A 21,687-nucleotide genomic window follows, 5' to 3' on the forward strand; every position below is an offset into this window, starting at 1 on the left:
ATGTGGCGGGGGGCCCGCCCCGCTCACAGCTCGAGGACACCACTTCCTGGATTCTGGTGCCCGACGTACCCTCAATTTTTTTTCTTCTTCTTCTTCGGTTTTATCACCTAGGATCTAGGTGTGCACCTCTAAACAAACCATTTGCTCTTGCCTGTTTGGGAACCACGTGCACGTGGAATCGTGGCGTGTGTTTTATGCTCCCGGGAGTCCCCTGTGGTCTGTGTCATTGCCATTCGGCCGTCGGATTGTTCTGTGATGTTGCGTCGTGCGAATACCCCAGAGTTTACGTACTCATTCTGTCTGCAGTCAGTGGACCTGTATTTAGGTTGTTTACGGTTTGGGACAATCACAGATAAAGCTGCTGTAAACACACCCGCATACTTTCTGGGCACAGGGGGGGCATCGGTTTTTTTTTACCTAGGAGTGTGGATTTCTGCTTCCCAAGGACTGAACAGGTTTGAGACCCATAGAGAGTTCCAAGCTGTCTCCCAAAAGTGGATGATCAGAATCATACTCCACCCAGCACCATGGAGGGCACCTGCTACCGTGTTTTTAGGCAGCACTTGGTATTATCAGCCTTTCTCATTTTGGCCAGTCTGAAGGGTGCCCAGGGGTGTTTCCACCGTGGTCTTACTCTGCGTTTCCCGGATTATTCTGGTCCCACCATCCCCCCTGGGCAATCTGCCATCCCCCGTCTCAATTTTAACAAGAAAATTTCAATCCGGGCATCGGGCAAGATGGAGTGCTGGAATTTAGGCACGAATTCAGAAAACTGGAGTTTGGATCCCTTTTCTTGCTTCCAGGACCCTGAGGTCAAAGATCTAAAAGGCTGTAAGTCAAGGAGGGTGCTGTTTTGGAACAGCCCATGGACATTGTCCTCCCGCGGTCTCCTTTGGTATGCGCATGTGTCAATTTTTCACGCTCAGGGTTCATTTCACCGAGTTCTTCATCCCTCCAAGTCACCCTTTTTGTTGGCCGCAGGTGCTTATGGAGTAAAATATGAGCAGTCCCGCATTCCACATTGTAAAAGAGCTTCTTATAAAGAAGACTCCGTTCTCCTCCCGTATGAAAATAGGTCTTACCCCTTCTGTGTGGTTGTTTTTTGTTTTGACAACGACGAACAGGCCTTAGCCGGCCGCGGGGCTGTGAAGACAGGTTCACGCCTGGGGTGCTGGCGGCGTGGCTGGGTTGGGAGGAAGGAGCTGTTCTGAAGGTGCAGAAGGTTTCAGAAGGGGGGTCTGGGTGTGTTCCTGCACCCGCACCAGCTGCCCAGAGCAGTGGGGTGTGGAGGCCGCCCGGCCAACATGCACAACCAACTGTGACTTGGTGAGAAATGTATTCTTAGAGCAAACGTCCAGCCCCACCCGGCACACAGCTCGGCCGTCTGTGTCCACTTCCCTTTGGGGATGAGTCCACAGGCGGGAGAGGGGGACCACACGTGTTTCCAACGCCCGTCTCGGGGGCATGACCTCTTGCAACCGGAAGGAGGCGTCCGAAATTTTCCCAAAGCACGGAAATCCCACGCAGCGTGGCACAGTCACTCGAGCTCTTCCCAAAATACGGTGCCCTGGGGCACGCTGCGAAACGTTTTGGGGGCTTAGTTTCCTCGTTGTGGAAAATGCCAGGGCCCCAAAGACCCTGGGAAGAGGGGGCCCTCGCCCCCTCCATCTGTGGTCGGGAAGTTTCCGACGTAAGACGCTTCCCAGGCACGTCCACGCTGCACCCGGGGCCGAGTCGGCCGGCGGTGCTGCGGCTTCTGGGACTGTGCCCCAGACGCAGACCCGGGGGAAGAGAGGCCAGCGCAGAGACTCTCCCTGTGCCGTGGGTGCCCTGTGCTGGTGGCCTGCCTGGGCGGCTCCCCCAGGTGGACGGAGACTCGCCCACAGAACCTGGGCTCCCCCTGCTGCCCACCCAAGGGTCCGGCCGGGCCTCTCTATGCGGGGGGGCCAAGCCCCGGAGCCCAGGTCGGGCACTGCGGGCGGCACATGGGGCAGGTGTGGGTTTGACGCGCCGCCTCCTGTCTTGCAGGATCCGGGACAGGAACGACAACGGGTCTTATGCCCTGTGCCTGCTGCATGAGGGGAAGGTACTGCACTACCGCATCGATAAGGACAAAACGGGGAAGCTCTCCATCCCCGACGGGAAGAAGTTCGACACGCTCTGGCAGGTATGGGCCGTCCTCACGAGGGAGAAAGCCCACCTTTCAAGCCCAAGCCTACCTGGGTCCTGGTAGGGGCTCCTTTCAACCCTCAGGTACCTGGAAGCCTGGGCCAGGGGTGGGGATGTCAGGTGCATGAGGCTCTGGAATCCAGAAGTTCTGGGCACCATGGAGGGCCCCCCCCGCCCCCGCCGGCCACCCCGGAGAGCTGTGCTCAGAGGTGAACAGGAGGCCATGCCTTGGGGACTGGGAGCACTTCTCGCTCTATATAAAGCATCGGGTGCTTGCTCGCTGCAGAAGGAAGCTCTGGAAACGAAGGAGACTCAGCGCTCCCTGGGTGATTCAGGATTTTTCAGCTCTGGTCTGAAAAGGGATTCTTTTTCACCCAACCTCTAGTAAACCCCAATATGGCTCATAATTCGGGAGACACGCAGGGACCGAGGAGCAGGGAATCGATGCCGTCGCACTTTCCAGCGGGCGGAGGTGGGAACACACTGCTTGTTTTCATTTCCATCACAGCGACACGTGGCCACGGCCACGGCCGTGGCCGTGCTGCACACATCACTTCATCCAGGCACCCTGTAACCTCCTGGGTCCAGCAGCAGAGAAACCCCAGGGACTCTGCTGGCCCGAGTGGCCACCACACGGAGCTTTCGTGGGTGAGGAACGCAACGAGGGTTGTGTCCACGTGCCCACTCCCCAAACCCCACCGGTGCCGATAGCAGGAAAGGGCTCCACTCAAAATCCATCTGCTTGAAAACCGGCAGAAAGGATTCTCGTTCCTTGAAAGCACAGTAACCACCACCTAATGTATTCTGGTTCCTAATGCTGTGGCTGGAAAAGGAATACCTCTTTTCTGAATGCCGGGGGTTTGGGTCTTTATTCACATGGGTCGTAACACCGGCATCGTCTGCCGTGTGGCTCGTTAGTGACCACGGGCTCTGCTTTAACTCACCAGCACCAGTTTGAGAGAGCGTTCAGCCTACCAGATACGAGTGCCCAATGCAGCTCAGAGATGAGTAGGGGACGTTGCTGGTGGGTATTAATTCCCACCAGCGTTTCTCACCTCCTACAAGAATTGTGGATGGTGTGCACATAAGGGCCCCGGGTCTGTCCTCCAGCACGACTGCTCGGGGGCCCCGGTGTCATGACCAGGACACGGCCACAGAGCCGTTGGACTTCTCCGGGATGACCATTTCCTTTGTGTGAGTTCACGCACAGTGCCAAGGTCAGCACACTGGCTCATCCCAGCATTAACCGTCTCTAATTGTTGGAGTTTCTTCCCAAGATTCTACCCGTATTCGTGGATTCCTCTGGCATGTCAGTGTCCAGCCCTAGCTAATATCTTTCCCCGTGTGTGTTTTCTAGCCCTTGGGCTTAAGAAAGAGCCTCAGAAGGCCAGCACTGCCTTCCACTTTGACAGGTGTGATTTCAGTGGTTTTTTTTTTTCTTGAGAGCCACATGAGGGGCCGCCGTTCATGGGCCGCCCCCCCCAGGAGCCCGGAGCTGTTTCCCTGGGAGTTGGGAATTGCTAAACTTGGCTGGACTGGCTTACTTTGGGGACGGAGTCAGCAAACCAGGACCTAATCTGGCCCTTAGCCTGTTTTTGTATAGTTATGGAAGAAGTGGTTTTTATACTTCAAAGTGCTTTTTTTTTTTTTTTTTTTTTTAAGAAAGGACTGTGTGACAGGGAAAGTGGCCTGAAAAAAGCCTAAACTATCTCTGTCCAGCCCCTTGTAGAGGAAGTTTGCTGACCCCTGCCCGGGAGGGAAACGCTCATGTGCAAGCCCACCGTCCAGGCACCCTGGTCGGTACAGTGTCAGAAAACACAAGATATTTGAATGACACTGGAAAGATGGACAGGCACCTCACTGCTGGAGGGACCTCGATACTGTCAGCCCGAGGACACGCTGTTACATTCAATGGAGTGGACAGAGCCTCTGTGTCTATTTCAGAAGCGTGTTAGGGCTGGTCTCGTTGAAACACCTGCTTAGAGGTAGATCTTACCCCAATAAAAGACGACGTAAAAAGAGAGTGCTTCCTGGAAGGGTAAAATATATTTGCTCAGGGGCGCCTGACTGGCTCCTTCGGTAGAGCATACCACTCTGGATCTCGCAGTCGTGAGTTCAGGCCCCACCTTGGGCATGGAGCCTACTTAAAAAAAAATTACAGATACAAACATTCACCCAAGCAGGTAAGTTTTGAGAGGAGATTCAAGAGCAGGGTCCTTAACTGGAAAAGGTACCAATAAACAGAGAAGGAACAGATACCAGATATGAAGATTCTAGGTTGTCTGAAGAGATGTCTGTTTGAGAGAAAATATGAAATACCAAGGCTGTCTTCTTATTGTGTAATTTTGATGAGATACAAATAAATCTACTTGCCATTAATTAATTTTTTAATGGGCCAATTGGACATGATGAGTCATGGTTTTCTGGGAGCTGTTAGCCAAGGATGGCCACATTCTGTCAACATAAGGTCATTCTCTAGAAGACCCTGTCCTGATGACCCAGCTCTGACATCTTCTCCCTGAAACTTTTGGGCTGAATGACTTGGTACCTCCAAAGCCTTTGCCCACAGCTCTTGTACAGCATTAACCGATGACTAATAGTATATTGTGATTCCTTTACCTGTCTCTCCATCAAGAAAGGAAGCACTTCAGGAATAGGAAATATGCCTCATTCATCTTAGTTTGCCTTTGGTCCTGCCTTGGGGCTTAGCATGAATGACTGAATAAAGGAAGAAATGTTAGCATGCTGAATTTGTTTTTATAACATCATACGGATGTAGGAGAAATAAACAAATAAATGGAGCTAGCTATTGAAAAAAGAAGGGAGGGAGGGCTGATGGAATGGATGGTTGGTTGGATGGGTGAATGAATAGATGGATGGGTGGGTAGATGGGTGGATGGGTGAGTGGATGGATGGGTGGGAGGATGAGTGGGTGGATGGGTGGATGGATGGATGGATGGATGGATGGATGGATGGATGAGTGGCTGACTGGCTGGATGGGTGGATGGATGGGTGGGTGGGTGGGTGGATGGGTAGATGGGTGGGTGGGTGGATGGGTGGATGGATGGATGGATGGATGGATGAGTGGCTGGTTGGGGGGATGGATGGATGGATGGATGGATGGATGGATGAGTGGCTGGCTGGCTGGGTGGGTGGGTAGATGGATGGATGGATGAGTGGATGGATGGATGGGTGGGTGGATGGGTGGATGCAAGGGTGTGGGGAGAGTGAGGTCAAGTCCAGATGGGAGGTGGCATGTAGACTTCAGTCCAGAATCTGAGGCCAGGGGGAGGGGCCATGGGAAGGGAGCAGGATGAGCTCCCAAGGAAGCATGTTTTATTGTCCTCGAGCCACATTTAAGGTCTGAAAGGGGAGTCGGCTGCCCCAGGTGGGATTTCTCCATTTCCTGCCTCCGTAATGCATGGCTCTTACTTTCTTCTTTTTCAGCTAGTGGAGCATTATTCTTATAAAGCAGATGGGCTGTTAAGAGTTCTTACAGTTCCATGTCAGAAAATTGGCGGGCAGACAGGTGAGTCCCTGATGTTGGAATCTCTGTGTCTCAGATGTTGACAACAATCAGCCTCGTGTTCCTTTTGGCCTGTCCCAGGTTCAGGTGGGATGAGGACTTACTTTTACAGATCAATAAAAAATGTCGGATCAGTCCAATTAATCAAAATGTAGCCAATAACTTTAACCTTAGAAAACGGACTGATTCTAACTACGTGGGTAAGAAAGGCGAGTGAAGAGAAGACATCGAAAAAAAATGGCGCCCCAGGCAGGACAGTTGGACAGTCAGGCTGAGTGATCTGCGGGGGGCAGGGAGGCGTGTTGCGGGTTTCCCGGGACTTAGCCCTAACCGACCGTGCTCTTTCCACCCAGGAAATATCAACTTCGGAGCCCGGGCGCCCCTCCCAGGTCCACATCCTGCAGTAAGTGTTACCAGAACTGCCCCTTGGGTGAAGAGGCCATATGTTAGTGCAAGGTTTAGCACTCAAGGGTAGAGGTGACTGTTGCTTTTGTCACCTTGGTAAACTGCGACCAGGGGGGTGTCAGCTAGAATCAGCCTACTTTTAGTTCCAGGCCGGTGGAGGCTATTTGTAGGTTACACTGGGACACCCAGTGTTAAATCAGAAGTACGCCCCCTGGTGGATTCGGGAGTGGTAGCCCCCGGCTCTGGCCCAGCCCTGAGCCATCTGTGTGGAGCCGTGTGCACGATCCATGAGATCGTGTGCGTGGTCGCTGTAGTGAGTCTGGGGTATAAGATGTGTCACTGAGCCCGCGCCCCCCCCCCCCCAGCTCTCTTGGTTAAATCATCGTTCTCAGAAGACTCGACCTTTCAGGAGAGCTGGTCTGGCAGTAGCTTAGCAGAGGAGGTTTGGGGAGGGGCTGGGGTGCTCAGCTGCATCAGACGAGGAGAAGCCCCTAGAGAAGGCAGGTACTGGCCTCTCCCTCCATGTCAGTAGGAGGTGAGAATGTCACCTGTCCCCATGTCTCCACGTGGGCTTGCCCAGCACACGCCCCTAAAGAGAGAATCCTGCCAGTCTCCTACCTCCCGACTGTCCCAAGCTGACACACAGGTTTATACTCAAGACAGGACTGGGTCCTGCTCCTTTTGGGGGACCTCGGTGTGCACCTTAGGTGTCCTTTAAAGTATAAAATTCCCCCATCCTGAGTTGTGTGCTCCACGTCTCCCGATTTGCCTGTTAACCCTTAAAAAACAAAATCCACAGAGAATAAACGTTCTGCCCCGGGTAAGGCCCGTTGACGGCTCAGGGGCTGTGTCTGTGTTGAAGCAGCGAGGCTCTCTGGGACCAGTAGCCGCCACTGGATGGGGCGATTAGGAATTTGCTAAAGTACCAGTGAACTTTGGCCCCAGCATCTAAAATATAGCACCTCTGTGGAGTGATCATTTTATTTTACGCTTTACGCGGCTCCTGGGCCTGGAGAGTCTACTGGAACATGTGTGTTCCATGAAACAGATTTCTCTTCCTCTGAGATGGGTGAGGGCTCAGGGCTGAGAGCTCATAAAAGAACATCAAGCCTGTATGTAGCCACGCATCACCCAATAGCTTCAGGACGTTAGCTATTCTGGAAAACCTTTTTATTAACTGGTGAGACACATACAGGGAAAAAAAATAAATACATGCCCTACGTGTCCTAATCTGGAATTTCCACAAACACCTTAGAACCAACACCCCAAAGATGTAACAGAATTGGGCACCATCTGATTTATTCTTTAGAATGATTTGCCTCGAGTTTGTGATTCAGTAATCTATATGATACAGGAGCTATTTAACGTAACAGCCCTGATCTTATAGCTCTCCATGGGAACTGTTACCAAAATATTTTTCCCGATCCTTCTGCTCACGTGGTGGGCTTCTCCTGAAGCCTCCCCAGTGACCCAGTGTTGCTGGTGCTGAATCTCCTAGCGGAACGTGGAGGGGGCTGGCGGTGATCATTGTAAAGCAAGTCGAAATAGTATGTCATGTAAGGTAGCCCGTGTTTGTTTTCTGAAACATTTACTATTCCTCTTTGCCGTTATGGTTTCTAGACATGGTCAGCGGGTGGAATTATCTCAAGAATCAAATCATACTCCTTCCCAAAGCCTGGCCACAGAAAGGTGCTAAAGCGTCCCCTGCTTGCGGTCCTTGACTGAGTGGTAGGACTGTCCCGTACGCGGCACCCCCGCTCCGGTGCCCTCTGGCCTCTGCGTGCGCTGCCCTGACCCCCCCCCCACCCCCCGCCCCGCTGCTCTGCTCTCCTGTCTGCCGTGTGCAGCCCCGGTCGGCAGCCCCCTCCCGGGCCTCCTGTGCTTTCCTTGTGGGTCCAGTCACTGCCACCAAGTCCACGCCGCGAGCGTGCCCTCTCTGCTGAATGTGTGCTTGAAAGTCATTTGGGTCAACGGGGAAAGTGGGAGCCTCGTGTCGGAAAATCGTTTCAAAGCGAGCCGCGTGACTTTGTTGCCAGAATCCCGTGTTGCAGGAATGGGAGCCGGTCGCACAAATCACACGCTGCCGGGAGGAATGCCAGGGTTTAGCGCCTAAGACGGTTTATTTTGTGGACACCAAGTGCGACGGCTGTCGGCTTCCAGCACGGAACTGGAGGTAGAACGTGCATGAAGACAGACATGGACATTTGAGGATTAGAAATACCTGTTTTCTTTATGGGGCAGTAAGGTTGACATAGGAAGGGGTTTTATATTTGGCTGTGTGATTGGATTAGGAGGAAAGAAGCCGAATTACTTTAACGATTTTTACTTATAATGAATCATCTCCATATATATATATATGTGCGTGTGTGTGTGTGTGTGTGTGTGTGTGTGTAGATACACAGACATATAGTATGTATTGATTGCTTTTTGCGCTTTTATCATTGGTGGTAGAAAATTCTTTCGTTACTAATTCTTTCCACGTTCACATCAATTGGCATTTTCCCAGACATACAGTTGGGCATCAACACAGGATGCAAGTTGGCTACAGTACTTGCTAGAAACTACAGAAACGAAAAAGCATAAAAGTCCTGAGATTTCGTTTAGGAGGAATGTTCCAAGCGGGCCATCCTACTGAAGGCGTTCTCAGTCGCGCTGACGGCAGGCCAGAGAGGAGAGCTGAGCGTGACGTTTGATGAGCTGAATGAAACGGAATGGCTGTCTGAATGTCAAGGGCCCAGGAAGCGTGGGTCAGCCCGCAGGAAGACTCAGCTAGGAGGGGGCAGTGCTTTGGGTGGGGGGGGGGGGTGCTACGTTCGAGGCTGCCTTTGCTAAGGGTGGCATTTTAGGAGTCGGGGACCAGGTTGTCAAGGTGACACATTCTCTGTGTCCAGTGCCCACTTTGCCACACCGCTTGGCGTTAACTAGAAGGTCCCAGGACCGGCATGTGATTGAGGCTGTGGCCCTGAAGAGGTCAGCGTCCCCCATGCTCCCCAGCACAGCTCTCCCACTGCCGCCTGCTGGCCCGCGTGGCCTCGGCATTCGCCCCTTCCCTTGGGAGAGGGCTCCGCCTGTGGGCTCACAGGCCCGGGGTCCAGCAGTGTTTCCTGCTGAAGGGGCCAGATGGCACCCATCAACCGAGGTGATGCAAAGCGGATTCTGCTTCAAGGTGCGTGTTCATAATCACAAGCTGTAAGCTTTCCAAGGCTGTAATTACAATGTAGTTCAACTTTGCGACCTTGCTACCGGGGTTTGATGGTCAAACACAAGATTCAGGAGTTTGTAATCGGACGCCGCCCCCGACAGAGCTGCGTAGAAGAGCTCGGGGCAGGATGCGGGACATGCATGGTGCCCAGACCCCTTGCTCGCTGGCTTCCGTGGCCCCTCCACGCACAGGGCCTGCCTGTCTGCCATGGGGGATGCCCTGTAGACGTGGGCCACACCGCCGGTTGCCATGATTTGTTTATTCACGATCCCCTGTATGGTGGCCCAACCCTATGTGCCAACACACAGCCCCCCAACCCAGGTGCAGCCCCAGGGATGGGCGGTTTCACTGTAGACAGACAGCGTTCTTGCGTATCTTTGTTACGTGGTTCCTAAGTGCACCACGCAGGGTTCAGCCAAGGGAGCGTGACCAGCTGGAGATTTGTGTACAAAACAGACACACACACGCGTACATACATATTTACATACACACACATCTCTACACGTGTGCACTCACATACGAGTATAGGTTTGTCACAAGGACTTGCCTTATGCTATTATGGGGGCTGTATATGCGGGTCCCGTGTCTGTAGGGCAGACCGTCCGTCAGGAAGAGAACTTCAGGAGCAGGACGGAACTCTTCGGAGATGCTTAAAGTTGTCGTCCGCAGCCGGGGGTCAGTCCGCCCTCCACCTTTCTCTTTTTCTCTCTTGGCAAAGCCTCAACTCTCCCCAAAGGACTCTCAGCTGATTAAGCCAGGCCCACCCATGATAATCTTAAATTAACGAATTAGGGATTTCAATTACATCTGCAGAATCCCTCCATAGCAGTACCAAGATGATAATTTGATTCAATAATGAAGATTACAGCTCAGACTAGCCACACTGACACAGCAATAAGCCATCACCCCAGGAAACAGTAGCCCGGCCCTGGGAGGAGACAACTCACCCCCACCCCATCCCTGTCCCAAGCAGGCTGAAGCCAGCTTAGTCACTCACGGTGAATAAGGAGAGATCTAGAAAAGACGTAGTAGATCTTTACACTAAAGGAATGTGTCTCCTCTTTTTTTTTTTAAGTTTTTATTAATTTATTTTGAGAGAGAGAGAGAGAGCAGGAGGGAAGAGACAGAGAGAGAGAGAATGCCAAGCAGTTTCTGGTATCTGGTGCACAGCCCGACGGTCAGTGCAGAACCCGACTCAGGACTCGAACTCACGAAATCGGAGACTATGACCTGAACTGAAAGCAAGAGTTGGACGCTTAACCAAAAGTTGGAGCCACCCAGGCACCCCAAACATGTCTCCTCTTCTTAAACTATTAATATATATCACTAAGACTACCTAAAATATCTGTAAGACTACCTAAAAATAAACACATGCATGGATAAGGAACATAATATCATCAAAGGAAATAAAAAACTGGGAATAAGTATTGGTAATGACACACGTGTAAGGCTAAGATCTTTAATATATAGAAATTCTGTAAGTCAGTAAAAGTTTTAATTAACAGGCTAACGGCAGAGGATGTCAGTAGGTAGTTATTAGTAAAGCGAATATATTTGTATTTCTCTTATAGGGAAAACATAGGAAAATGTAAACATAGGGGAAGCCGCTCCATTTCATAACGAGAGATATGCCAGTTGAACCTCTGGTGCCCCGTCATGTCAATCTGTGAAATGGACCCAAGTAAAAAGCTTGATGGCATGGTGTGGGAGGAGGCTAATAAGCCCTTCTACACTTTGCTGGAAGCGATACAGCCTCGAAAAAAAAGGTCGTTTCATAACATCCACCAGAAATAAAAGCACATGTGACTTCTTGCCTGCAATGTTATCTCTAGGTGTGTAATATTCTTACATGTATGCACAACCACGTATATGTGAAGGTGTTTACTCCAGCACCGTATAACTGACAAAGTCTGAAAACAATTTTAAAGTCTATCATTGGGAAAGAAACCAGTTACAATAAAACTCACACTGTGGGAGACAGCTGAGATCTAGAATTGTTTCCAAAATACAGCGTTAGTTGCAAGTGACGAATATGTGCTGATAGAATATAGAATGTTCTGGAAGAAATACAGTAATAAAGACACCGGTAAAAGCAGTTGCTGTGGGAGTACGAGACAGGGCTGTCAAGGAGACTCCTGTTTCGTTGTAAACCCTGCCGTGCCTTTTAAAATTTGTACCTCTTGAATTTATTTAATAATATTTTTAAAAAGGGAAATTAGAAAGAATTTCCAATTAGAATTAGGATTAGGAGCTAATTAATCTGGGGTGCCCGGGTGGCTCAGATGGTTGAGCGTCCTACTTCAGCTCAGGTCATGATCTCACAGTTTGTGAGTTTGAGCCCAAGTCGGGCTCTGTGCTGACAGCTCAGAGCCTGGAGCCTCTTCAGATTCTGTGTCTCCCTCTCTCTGCCCCTCCCCTGCCCACCCTCTCTTTCTCAAAAATAAATAAGCATTTTTAAAAAAGAAACTAATCTGATTAATACTACGAAGATACGTCTCTGGCAAAAAAAAAAAAAAAAGGCTATTGCCTATTTAAATTTATAACATTTTTGAAATATCCATTGATTTTCCCTAGATGCCAAAGATATCAATAAAGAAGCATTGTGTGATTTAAGTTATGGATTAAATGTATTTTAATCGCTATTCAGAAATATGTTAGGAGAGCTGGTATTTATGTTTTTGTAAATAGAAGAGGAATTTTCTATTCGTGAAGCAGTCAGGAGGAAGCATTTAGGGGAATTATGTCAGATACCCCGTCTGGTTAGCTAAGGTGCAAATGACGCTCTTGAGTTTGTTAATTTGACCAACATACATAGTTGTTTTTAATGATTCAGACACAAAAAGTACATGTCAGAACTTGAATTAATTCTAGCATGTGGGTGGTTAATGAAAAGTGTGTTTTGACTTGAAAAAGCTTGTTAATCAGATATTAGAGATGTCCTAATAAAAACTTAGGAGCAGGGATATTTTAAAATTTTCCTTAGAGGTTAGGAACATCTTCATACCTAAACACGGAAACAAAGTCAAATTACGAATGCAAGTATGATTCACCCTCTCCCCACCCCTCCACACACTTGCTTTGAAGACTGGAAATCCTTAAATGAACGAAGCCCCTCCCACTACCAGATACCAGAATGTTCGTCATGTTTCGCTAAGCACACAAACGGAGAACCAGCAGAGTCTGAACAGCAGCATTTTAAAAGACAGCACCCCAGCCTCGTGTCACCAAGGCGCGTGCCCTCAAAGCGCCACACAGCATTGACGTTTACCTCGGTGGAAACGTGTTCCAGAATTTCACACTGAAACCTGTGTTTCATGCCAACCTCTGCACTGGTGACTGGGGTATTTTTAAGGCTCATATTTAAATACACAGTTCACCGGGGCTGAGTTGCAAGAGGGAAGGAAAGGAAAGAGGGGCTGTGGAGTCATACCCACTTACACGGTAACGCCGAATCAGTGACCCAGACCCTTGAGAAAACGTGTTTCCACATCACTGTCAAGGGCCACGTTGTGGACCTCTGCTCCGAAGGTGAGAGAGGATCAATCGTGAGGTTCAGGTGTCGGTTGGCGTGAATTTGAAGCAGACTCGGTATCGTTCCGTGCCCTGGCCGAGGAAGTGTGCCTTCGACCGCGGGTCCCTGCTCCCCACTGGGACCACGGTCATGCCACCAGAGACCAGAGCCCCATCCGCAATGGCTCTGAGGCCTACAGCCCCTTCTTAGTCCCTGCAACGGTGACACATATGGGGCCACCTTCATTACTGCTGTGCCTGACTGCGAAATGTCTGTCAAGGAATCTAAAAATTAAGGTCTAGAAATGGATGTTAGGACACAGCTCCAGACACACGGGTCAGGAAGCTGGGTTACCTGTCGGCGCTGTGAGGACAATGTATTTTTACTCGTCTGTTCACTTCTGAATCCCCAGCTACACATCGGCTCCCAGAGAATATTACGCTTGCCGTCAAGCCCGGCCAGTGAGAGATGGGGGATTCGAATTTCAGACCTAATCTGGTCTTATTTTTGTTGTTGTGGAGTGACCTGTTTTCACCTTCGTGTGTAAAACTTGAAGAAAAGGCGCAAGTTGGTCTTTGGGACGCAGAACACGCAGGGACCTAGCGCCATCTAGTGGTGGCCGGCGGGCCTGAGCTCTGTTTGGAACGTCCGCAAACACGGGGAAAATGCCCCTGCCAAAATTTCGTTTACACCTTGTTCTCTATGCAGACAGGGCGCTGATACTGATTAGGGCGGGATAAACCACCGACACAAATCAGAAAGAATAATGATAAATGATATAATAGGCCCACAGTATGTTTTTCACTCAGTTAAAATGTCAAGTTGTAATACTCACCAATACTTTTATAACTTAGCATCCTGCCTCAGAGCCCATTCTGTACAAAGTCTTTGAATTCTTTTCAGCTGTGAACCCTCGATCCCAGAGGGTGTTGGGCGTTGTCCTACTAAGTGGCGTATTCATCGAACACTTCAGGAGACAGGAAACTCGTTTTACGTCTTTACTTTCGTCACAGTGTCACTGCCGCCCTGGTAACTGACACGACAGAAAATCTCCCAGTTCTTCCGAAGAACATTCTCCAGAGTGTCATCCCCTGCCCCCTCAGTGAGGATGAGGAGGACCTGGGGGCCCAGCCAGGTAGCAGATGTGGTTAGGGAGTGTCCTGTGGGGCTCGGTCAGGCTGTGAAGGCTCGTAACAGAGTGGTGGCCCACACGGCCTCCTCGGCTGAAAACGGGGGCCTGCCTGACCTTCCAAGGGAGACCCCAACCCGGGTCCTCACTCCGAGGCAGACCGGGGGTGAGCACCACCCTGCCGATGTCACCGTGGCCGTCACTGGTGGTTCGCACCTGCTCTTGGTGCCCTGACATCCCTGTCACTTACACACCCCCACCTCTGCTGTCCAATCCTTCCCCATGGGATTCACTTGTCGGGTCACTGCCTTCTGCCTTTAATTTGTGAAGTCCACTGCTCTGAAGAACATTCGCTCAGGGTGAAGCAGTTATAGCCCCAGGATACTGCTCTAAGGGTCACAGGGCAGGTCTCAAGGTCAGGAGAAGGGGTGCTGGTGCCCTCCCCTTGCCCAGGACGGCGGGTCCTCGTGTCAAAGTTTTGTCTTTGGATCTCAGTTTCCCACCTGCAGCCAAGATCAGAGACGTTGAAAGGTTAGTAAATGTAAACCTAAAAGAAGCTTTTTTTTTTAAATTTTTTAACGTTTATCTTTAAGAGAGAGAGAGTACAAGCAGGGGAGGGGCAGAGAGAGAGGGAGACACAGAATCTGAAGCAGGCTCCAGGCCCCGAGCCATCAGCACAGAGCCCAATGCAGGGCTCGAACTCACAGACCGTGAGATCATGACCTGAGCCGAAGTCGGACGCTCAACCGACCGAGCCACCCAGGCGCCCCTAAATCGTTTTTAAATCACACTGACTCATTCTTCACATCTCCCAGCTTTGAGACATTATCTTCGTTCACTCATTCATTCACTCACTCATTCACTCACTCATTCATTCATTCGTTGGTATGTGTTTGGCACATTTTTATGGAGCACCAGTGGTGGGCAAGACGAAGCTCGGGTGTAGCGAATGCACGACTGTGCCTTACACAGTTTGCACCCTCGACACGTGGTGCCTCTCCTGTGAGTGCGGCGGGAAGGCTCAGGTAGTCGGAGGAGAACGTGGAGCCAGGACCACCGGTTGACATGTGAGAGCGGGCGTCCCATAGCCTGTGGTCACCTGGGCCTTTGCCACTGCGAGCAGTGGGCCCGTGGCGCTCGGTAGTCGGCCTGAGCAAGGAGGTCAAGGTTTTGGAGACAAGTGGCCGAGGCGTGGCCGCGGTGCCTTGTGACTCTATTATCATACTTGTGGTTCCGGGTCCTGTGGTGTCAGGAGGGCAGGTGAGGACGCATTGTGTAGCGCAAAACAAGTGGCAATGTACAATTAAGCTTGATGTCTCCGTTTCTTTAAATTTCTCCAAAATCTGGCAGTATTTCACTTCTTCGTGGCCGGTGTTTGGGCGCCGATGAGGTTCATGGGTATGTAAGCCCCTATTCAAGTCACACCAAAGCAAACCAAAAAAAGAGTTTGAATTGTGATTTTTTTTTTCCACGAACCAAATTGACCAATTGACCCTTGTTTTCAGTTGAGGGGGTGGAGGCGGCCAGGAAGACTCAAGATGGAGACTTTCAGGAGGGAAAGTTTATAGGGACGTAAGGAGTAGATCATCCCCACACCCTCTTATTTCATAATGCAAATTAACGCACATCAAATAAATAATAATAAGAGTCGTTGCCATTAATAACGGCCAGCAAACCGTTTTCCGTTACCTGCTCGGAGTACTGGGCAGATTTCCTTTCCTTTGGGTTCGGAGAACAGGTTCCCCCCCCCTGCACGGGGTCTGTGATTATTGTCATTATTAGCAGCACTGGGCTCTGGCCAGCGGCAGCCGCGTCCCCATGGGACCAATAGCTCACTGGCTGGTTGGTGCCCCCCACTCTGGCATCTCCCCCACACATAGCTAGATCTCCCTGGAGGGTAAGATACAGGCAGAAACTAGGACTGTGTAGACACTTTGGAGTCAGGGAGGGCGTGGAAGCAGCCAGTAGATATTCACAGTTTCTTGTTTTTTAATGTTTATTTATTTTTGAGTTGGGGAGGGGCAGAGAGAGAGAGGGAGACACAGAATCCGAAGCAGCTCCAGGCCCTGAGCTGTCAACACAGAGCCCGACACGGGGCTTGAACTCACGAGCGGTGAGGTCGTGACCTGAGCTGAAGTCGGACACTTAACTGACTGAGCCACCCAGGCGCCCCTCAGTGTTCCTTCTTAAATAACTTTAATAGGACATAAAAGTGAAAAGAAAGAGTTGAGCCAGGAAGACAAATCCAGCGGATCTTTTGATAGGCGGAAACGGGATTGAAAAGGGTCTGTGAGCGGGGACCCCGTGCGCGAGCTCTGCTTAGCCTTCGCGGGGTCCAAACAGCTGCCCGAAGAATGAGATAAGCCACGTGGTTTTTTTGTCTCTCTTCCTGATTCTTTCGTTTGTCTTCTCTGCGTAAGTTCAAATGTGATTCTTTGAAACTACAAGTAACTGTGCAGATCAGTCCGACAGAGCACCCGTGAAGGAAAGTGACCTGCTGTCGTCTGTGTGCTTCAGGCCTCCACATCCCAAGGGAGCCGGCCAGAGAGCGCCGTGACCTTCAATCCGTACGAGCCGGACCGCGGGCCCTGGCCCACGGACAGAGGTGAGAAACGCACTCGTGGGTCACCGGCCATTCACCGCACCGCAGTCGCGCCGGCCCGACTTAGCGGTGGCTCAGCGTGGGTGAGGCTGCAGGCCGGTGGCCGGTGGCGGGTGTCACCTGCCTGGGACCAAAGGTGTTCTGGGGCATGAAGAGGTCTCCGAGGCCTCCCTGTCGGGGACATGGCCTCACGGAAAGCGTTCTTCCATGCTGCTGCCCCAGAAAGGTTCGTCCGGTAACCCCGCCAGTTCACGGCTCTAGGACCGCGTCCTTGGAAGGGCGTGTGTGTCTGTCTACCACCAACACGCTTCAGCAGAAGGGGCGGCGACGCGGGGCTGCTCCGGACGGAAGGGATGTCTGGGTGGCTGGAATTCTAGCCGCACTGAGGGAAGTGCAGGGGCCCTGAGGCCACAGGAGGGCCCAGTTCACGAGGGCACACCACACCCTCCGTGAAGCCCGTAGCCCTCGGCCAGACTGGTCGTCACAAGTGGGAACCCTTTCCGGGTTCTCTGTGTGACTCCGGGTTACGTTTTTATCGGTGAGCTTGGTCAGTCCGTGCATTGCTGCAGAAACAAGCCCCAAACTTAGCAGCTTAAAATGGCTGCGGTTGTCAAAGGGTCTCCTGCGGGTCGGGGGTTTGGGCACGCCGGGCAGGGGGGAGGCCGGGGCGAGGCTGGAGCACGGGGGCATCTCGCCCCTGCTTCGTCCAGGGGCCTCCGCGGCCGTCTCCTGGCAGGGGCTGGCCTGGGCTTGCTCACAGCGTGGAAAGCGTCCGGACGGCCCGACGCCTCGTGTGGTGTCTGAAGCTCGAGAGCCATGTTTGTTTCCAGCCAACAGTGCAGATGGTTTCTGGTCCTTTACAACCTCGCCCGAGTGTATCACAGACGTCCCTTCCCATATATTCTGTTGGTTGACGTTGACACAGTTACAAAAGCCACTGGGGGCCGAGGGGGCGTGACATAGACCTCACCCCTCAGTAGAAGGCGGGTCAGAATTTTTACATGAGGTAGGAAGGCCTCCCTCCATCATTGCCCCTGGCATTGAAAGACCCTTTCTCTATGCACATTCGTGCAAGAACGGGGTCGGGCCCGGCGGGGAAGAGGGGCTTTTCACCGCCCCCACAACAAACTGGGAGAGACTGTGCTCACTGGCGCCGTAACCACACGAGGTGACCAAGGTCTGGAAAGGGGAGGTGGGGGGGGGGGGGCAGGAGGCCGGGGCGGGAGATGGTGGGAGTTTCACCGGGGGTCCGGCCCCAAGCTTGTGTTTTCCGGACCGCCCTGCAGACGCCCAGAGAGAGGCCTTGCCCATGGACACCGAGGTGTATGAAAGCCCGTATGCGGACCCCGAGGAGATCAGGCCCAAGGAAGTCTACCTGGACCGCAAGCTGCTGACCCTGGAGGACAACGAACTGGGCTCTGGTAACTTCGGGACCGTGAAGAAGGGCTACTACCAGATGAAAAAGTAAGTCATGGCTGCAACACCACCCCGCACGTCCTCCCGCGAGCGGACCTTCTGGGAACCACCTGTAAATGCGCATCCCAAACACAAATACAACCCAGCACAGCTGCATCCGTCTTTGTTAGCAAGTCCATTTGTGCTCATTTCTGGTGCAGTTACAATGCAAGCATCCATTGCGTATGGGAGCTACGTAAATACTAATTACCTGTGTTAGTTAGGGTGGCGTGAGCGTGCCTTTTAGAGAATTAGAAGGTAGAAGCAAGCAAAATGTGATAAAAGTAGAACATCATATTTACGCCCCCCAGATACCACTGCTGTTAACTAACAATAGTGGGGGTGTGTGTGTGTGTATTCAGTTATTTTATCTTATTTGTTAAATTGTGTCCTATTTCTCTTACCCATAAAATTCCTGATTACAAATATCATGAGTGAAATGACTTATTTGCTTTTTCCTACATTTTCAAATAACAGCACATGTCATACGATAAATAGAATCGCTGGGTCACTGAGATCGCCGTACGTGACTTGCTCTTTAGAAGGCGTCCCACAGAGACGGTGCAGTAAAGATACTGGTCTGTTTGGTCTTTCCAGACACACCATATCTCTGAATGTGTGTGTTGGCATTAGTGTGTTAACTGATAATCGGGTTTAGCTGTTAGATATGATTTTAAATCGAAGACATTTTATCAATGTTTTTTCTTACGTAAGTAGATTTACATTATTCAAGCGTCAAGAATCTTCAAGTGCGAAAGCACACACAGAAACTCTTGCTTTCAATATCGTTTTGCTGGGTGTGTGTAATCGACTGATATGCTCATTTGAAGATACATGTACGCATATCACAGTTATTTGTGAAATGAATGTGAATTACCCTGTATTAAGGCATAAATTTTCTTCACTAGTTTGTGACACTTACCTTCCTTGCTTAATCAAATACACGAATTAACATAGGCATAACTATAGAGACGTAATTTCAGCTAGAGGATTTGGGGAGAGGAGAGGCCATGTAGGTCAATTCAGGGCAAAATGATGTCTTCACAATAGTGAGTCTTCCAATCAATAAACATAACCCATTTTTCTACTTACGTGGCTCTTGACTTCTCAGGTTTCTCTCAAGCAGGGTTGTTTCATTTTCTATATAGAGTGTAATTTTCTGTGTAGAGTGTTGTTTCCTGTGTAAAGTATAGCTTCCTCTGTTGAGTGTAGTGTCCTGTGTTGAGTGTAGTTTCCTGTGTAGGGTATAGTTGCCTGTGTGGGGTGTTGTTTCCTGTGTGGGGTGTAGTTTCCTCTGTAGGGTGTAGTTTCTGTGTTGGGTGTAGTTTCCTCCATAGGGTGTTGTTTCCTGTGTAGAGTATAGCTTCTTGTGTAGAGTGTAGCTTCCTGTGTGGGTTGTAGTTTTCTGTGTAGGGTGTAGTTTCTGTGTAGGGTATAGTTTCCTGTGTAGCGTTCTTGGATTTCTTCTTGGATTCATTTGGAGGTATTTAGTATTTTAGATGTTAATATATATGCTATAGTTTTTAAAATTTCATTTGCTAATCTCCAGTGTTGCTTGGATGTGGAAATAGAACCAGTTTCACCTCTTGACTTGATCATCAGCATCCTTGACTGAATTCATCTGTTACCCCTCAAATCATTTCTAGTCATTTATCGGTGTATTCTTTGACCCAAAATGTGTCATCTGTGAATAAAGACAGTTTTATTTCATCCTGTCTAATCCTTATGCTTTGATATTTCTTTCTTGCCTTGTTGTATTAGCCCAGAATTGTGGCTCAATGTTGAATAAAACTGGAAGTAACCTCATTTCTCATTCTTGATTCTGTGAAGGGGGATACTTTAAATATCTCACTATTAGGTTTCTAGCTGCTCTTTATCAGATTAGGAAAGTTTCCATCGGTTCTTACTCTCTGAGAGATTTATTTTTAATCATGAATGTATATTACAGTTTACTGAGCACTTGTTTTCCTCTGCTGAGATGACCTTATGGTTTTTCTCCTTTATTGTGTTTACATGGTGAAGTACACTGATTGATTTTCAAATGTTAAAGCCATCTCTCATTCAGATGTTAAAACCAACAAGATGTGGAACACACACGTCTTGTTTGTGAATTACATACTCATTCTACCTTTTTCATAACTCACTGAATTTAATTTGCTAATACTTCTCTTAGAATATTTGCATTTATGTTCATGAGAGATTTCAGTAGCTTATTTTCCTTGGAATTTCTTTGCCTGGTTTTGGCATCAGGATAATGCTGGCCTCATAAGATGAGTTGGGGGGCTTCCTTCCTCTTTTCTTTTCTTGAGGGGACTGTGGGTGTTTTTTCTTCCTTAAGAAAGGACGGGTTGGGAAGAATCAAGAGATTTTTGCTCTTCATTTTGATCCCTACCTCACGTCGTATGCAAACCCAGTTCCACATGGACGGTAGACTGAAATGTGGAAAGGTACAATGATAAAACTATCTAGAAATAACATAGGGAAATATGTCCATGATTGCAGAAGGGCGAGGGATGCTCTTGGGGTGCTGGGGGTGTGTTTGTGTAGGAACTACAGTGTGTGTTCAGTGTGGAAACACTTGTTAAGATCTGCACAGAAGGTGTCTGTGTCTTTCTGAATGTATGTTAGACTTACTATGTTATTCTCTTATTTTACCTGTTTTGTGGGACAGACCTATTTTTATTCTCCCATTTGGGGGTTCAACCAACGAGGTGTAATTCCTGTGTGGGAATTGTATCATAGAGAAATGCACTTTTCTAAATCCTCCACAGTTAAGTTCCACCCATTTATTTCAGTCCCATTATATCAGAATATTTTCAGGAGGTCAAATGTGACCTATGTGATGTTGTTATGAGAAAATGAAAAACAGTTCATTTTTCACAAACTTGTTGAAGCTTGCTTAAAAGCATCGGTGCCCAGTTTTAAAAAGTGTTTCGTAAACAATGAGCTTGAACAGTGTGTGCTTTTCAATTCTGCATCCAGAAATTCATTTTAAACATATATCAAAGGAACATTGTACTCACATACATTACAGATCACCTGTAGATGGCATAGGAACTCATGCATGTCATGGTTTGTAAGGTTTATTTGAAAGCTACTCATATTCTATAATATTTAGGCTCGGCTTGCTCGGACTGTTCTTCAGCTCCCCCCTTTAAGTAATGAAGGGCGACTCTCTTTGTCTGTAAAGTAGAGAGAATGTGGTTGCAGCTATTTCCAGAACCCCATTTCTAGCAGAGCGGTTACGCCCCGCGGAAGGCAATTACCTAAACCCCGGCCACTTTGAAAACTTTCTTTCTTATGTGTTACGATTTCTTTTGCAGAGTCGTGAAAACGGTGGCTGTGAAGATTCTGAAGAACGAGGCTAACGACCCCGCTCTTAAAGATGAGTTATTAGCGGAAGCCAATGTCATGCAGCAGCTCGATAACCCCTACATCGTGCGCATGATCGGCATCTGTGAGGCCGAGTCCTGGATGCTGGTGATGGAGATGGCGGAACTGGGTCCGCTCAACAAGTATTTACAGCAGAACAGGTAACTTCGCGTAGGCCGGAAGCGTACACTGTGCTGGGGCAAAACCCACCAGCCCAGTGTACGTCATAGCCTGATTTCTCTGGGAAGCTTTGTCTCCTCCCACGCCTTCCCAGCGTTGGCCCACCCTTACGGGGCCTTGAGGGAGGAGGGAAAAG

At 49.8% G+C, this 21,687-nt stretch overlaps 1 protein-coding gene across 2 annotated transcripts in view; it reads left to right on the forward strand.

Annotated features, from left to right (window-relative positions):
• Positions 1–21,687, forward strand: part of SYK (spleen associated tyrosine kinase) — an 84,162-nt gene that overhangs the window by 46,109 nt on the left and 16,366 nt on the right. Inside the window, exons 4-10 of one of the 2 annotated variants that reach the window (XM_060610228.3) lie at positions 2,029–2,167; positions 5,617–5,698; positions 6,049–6,098; positions 7,721–7,789; positions 16,460–16,547; positions 17,831–18,008; positions 21,323–21,532. In XM_060610228.3, the coding sequence (XP_060466211.1) occupies positions 2,029–2,167; positions 5,617–5,698; positions 6,049–6,098; positions 7,721–7,789; positions 16,460–16,547; positions 17,831–18,008; positions 21,323–21,532 (816 nt within the window). The remainder of the gene's footprint in view (positions 1–2,028; positions 2,168–5,616; positions 5,699–6,048; positions 6,099–7,720; positions 7,790–16,459; positions 16,548–17,830; positions 18,009–21,322; positions 21,533–21,687) is intronic. The other variant, XM_060610229.3, reaches the window with a different exon arrangement.

Source organism: Panthera onca, chromosome D4 (genome assembly GCF_046562875.1).
Source record: "Panthera onca isolate mPanOnc1 chromosome D4, mPanOnc1 haplotype 2, whole genome shotgun sequence".
NCBI lineage: Eukaryota > Metazoa > Chordata > Mammalia > Carnivora > Felidae > Panthera > Panthera onca.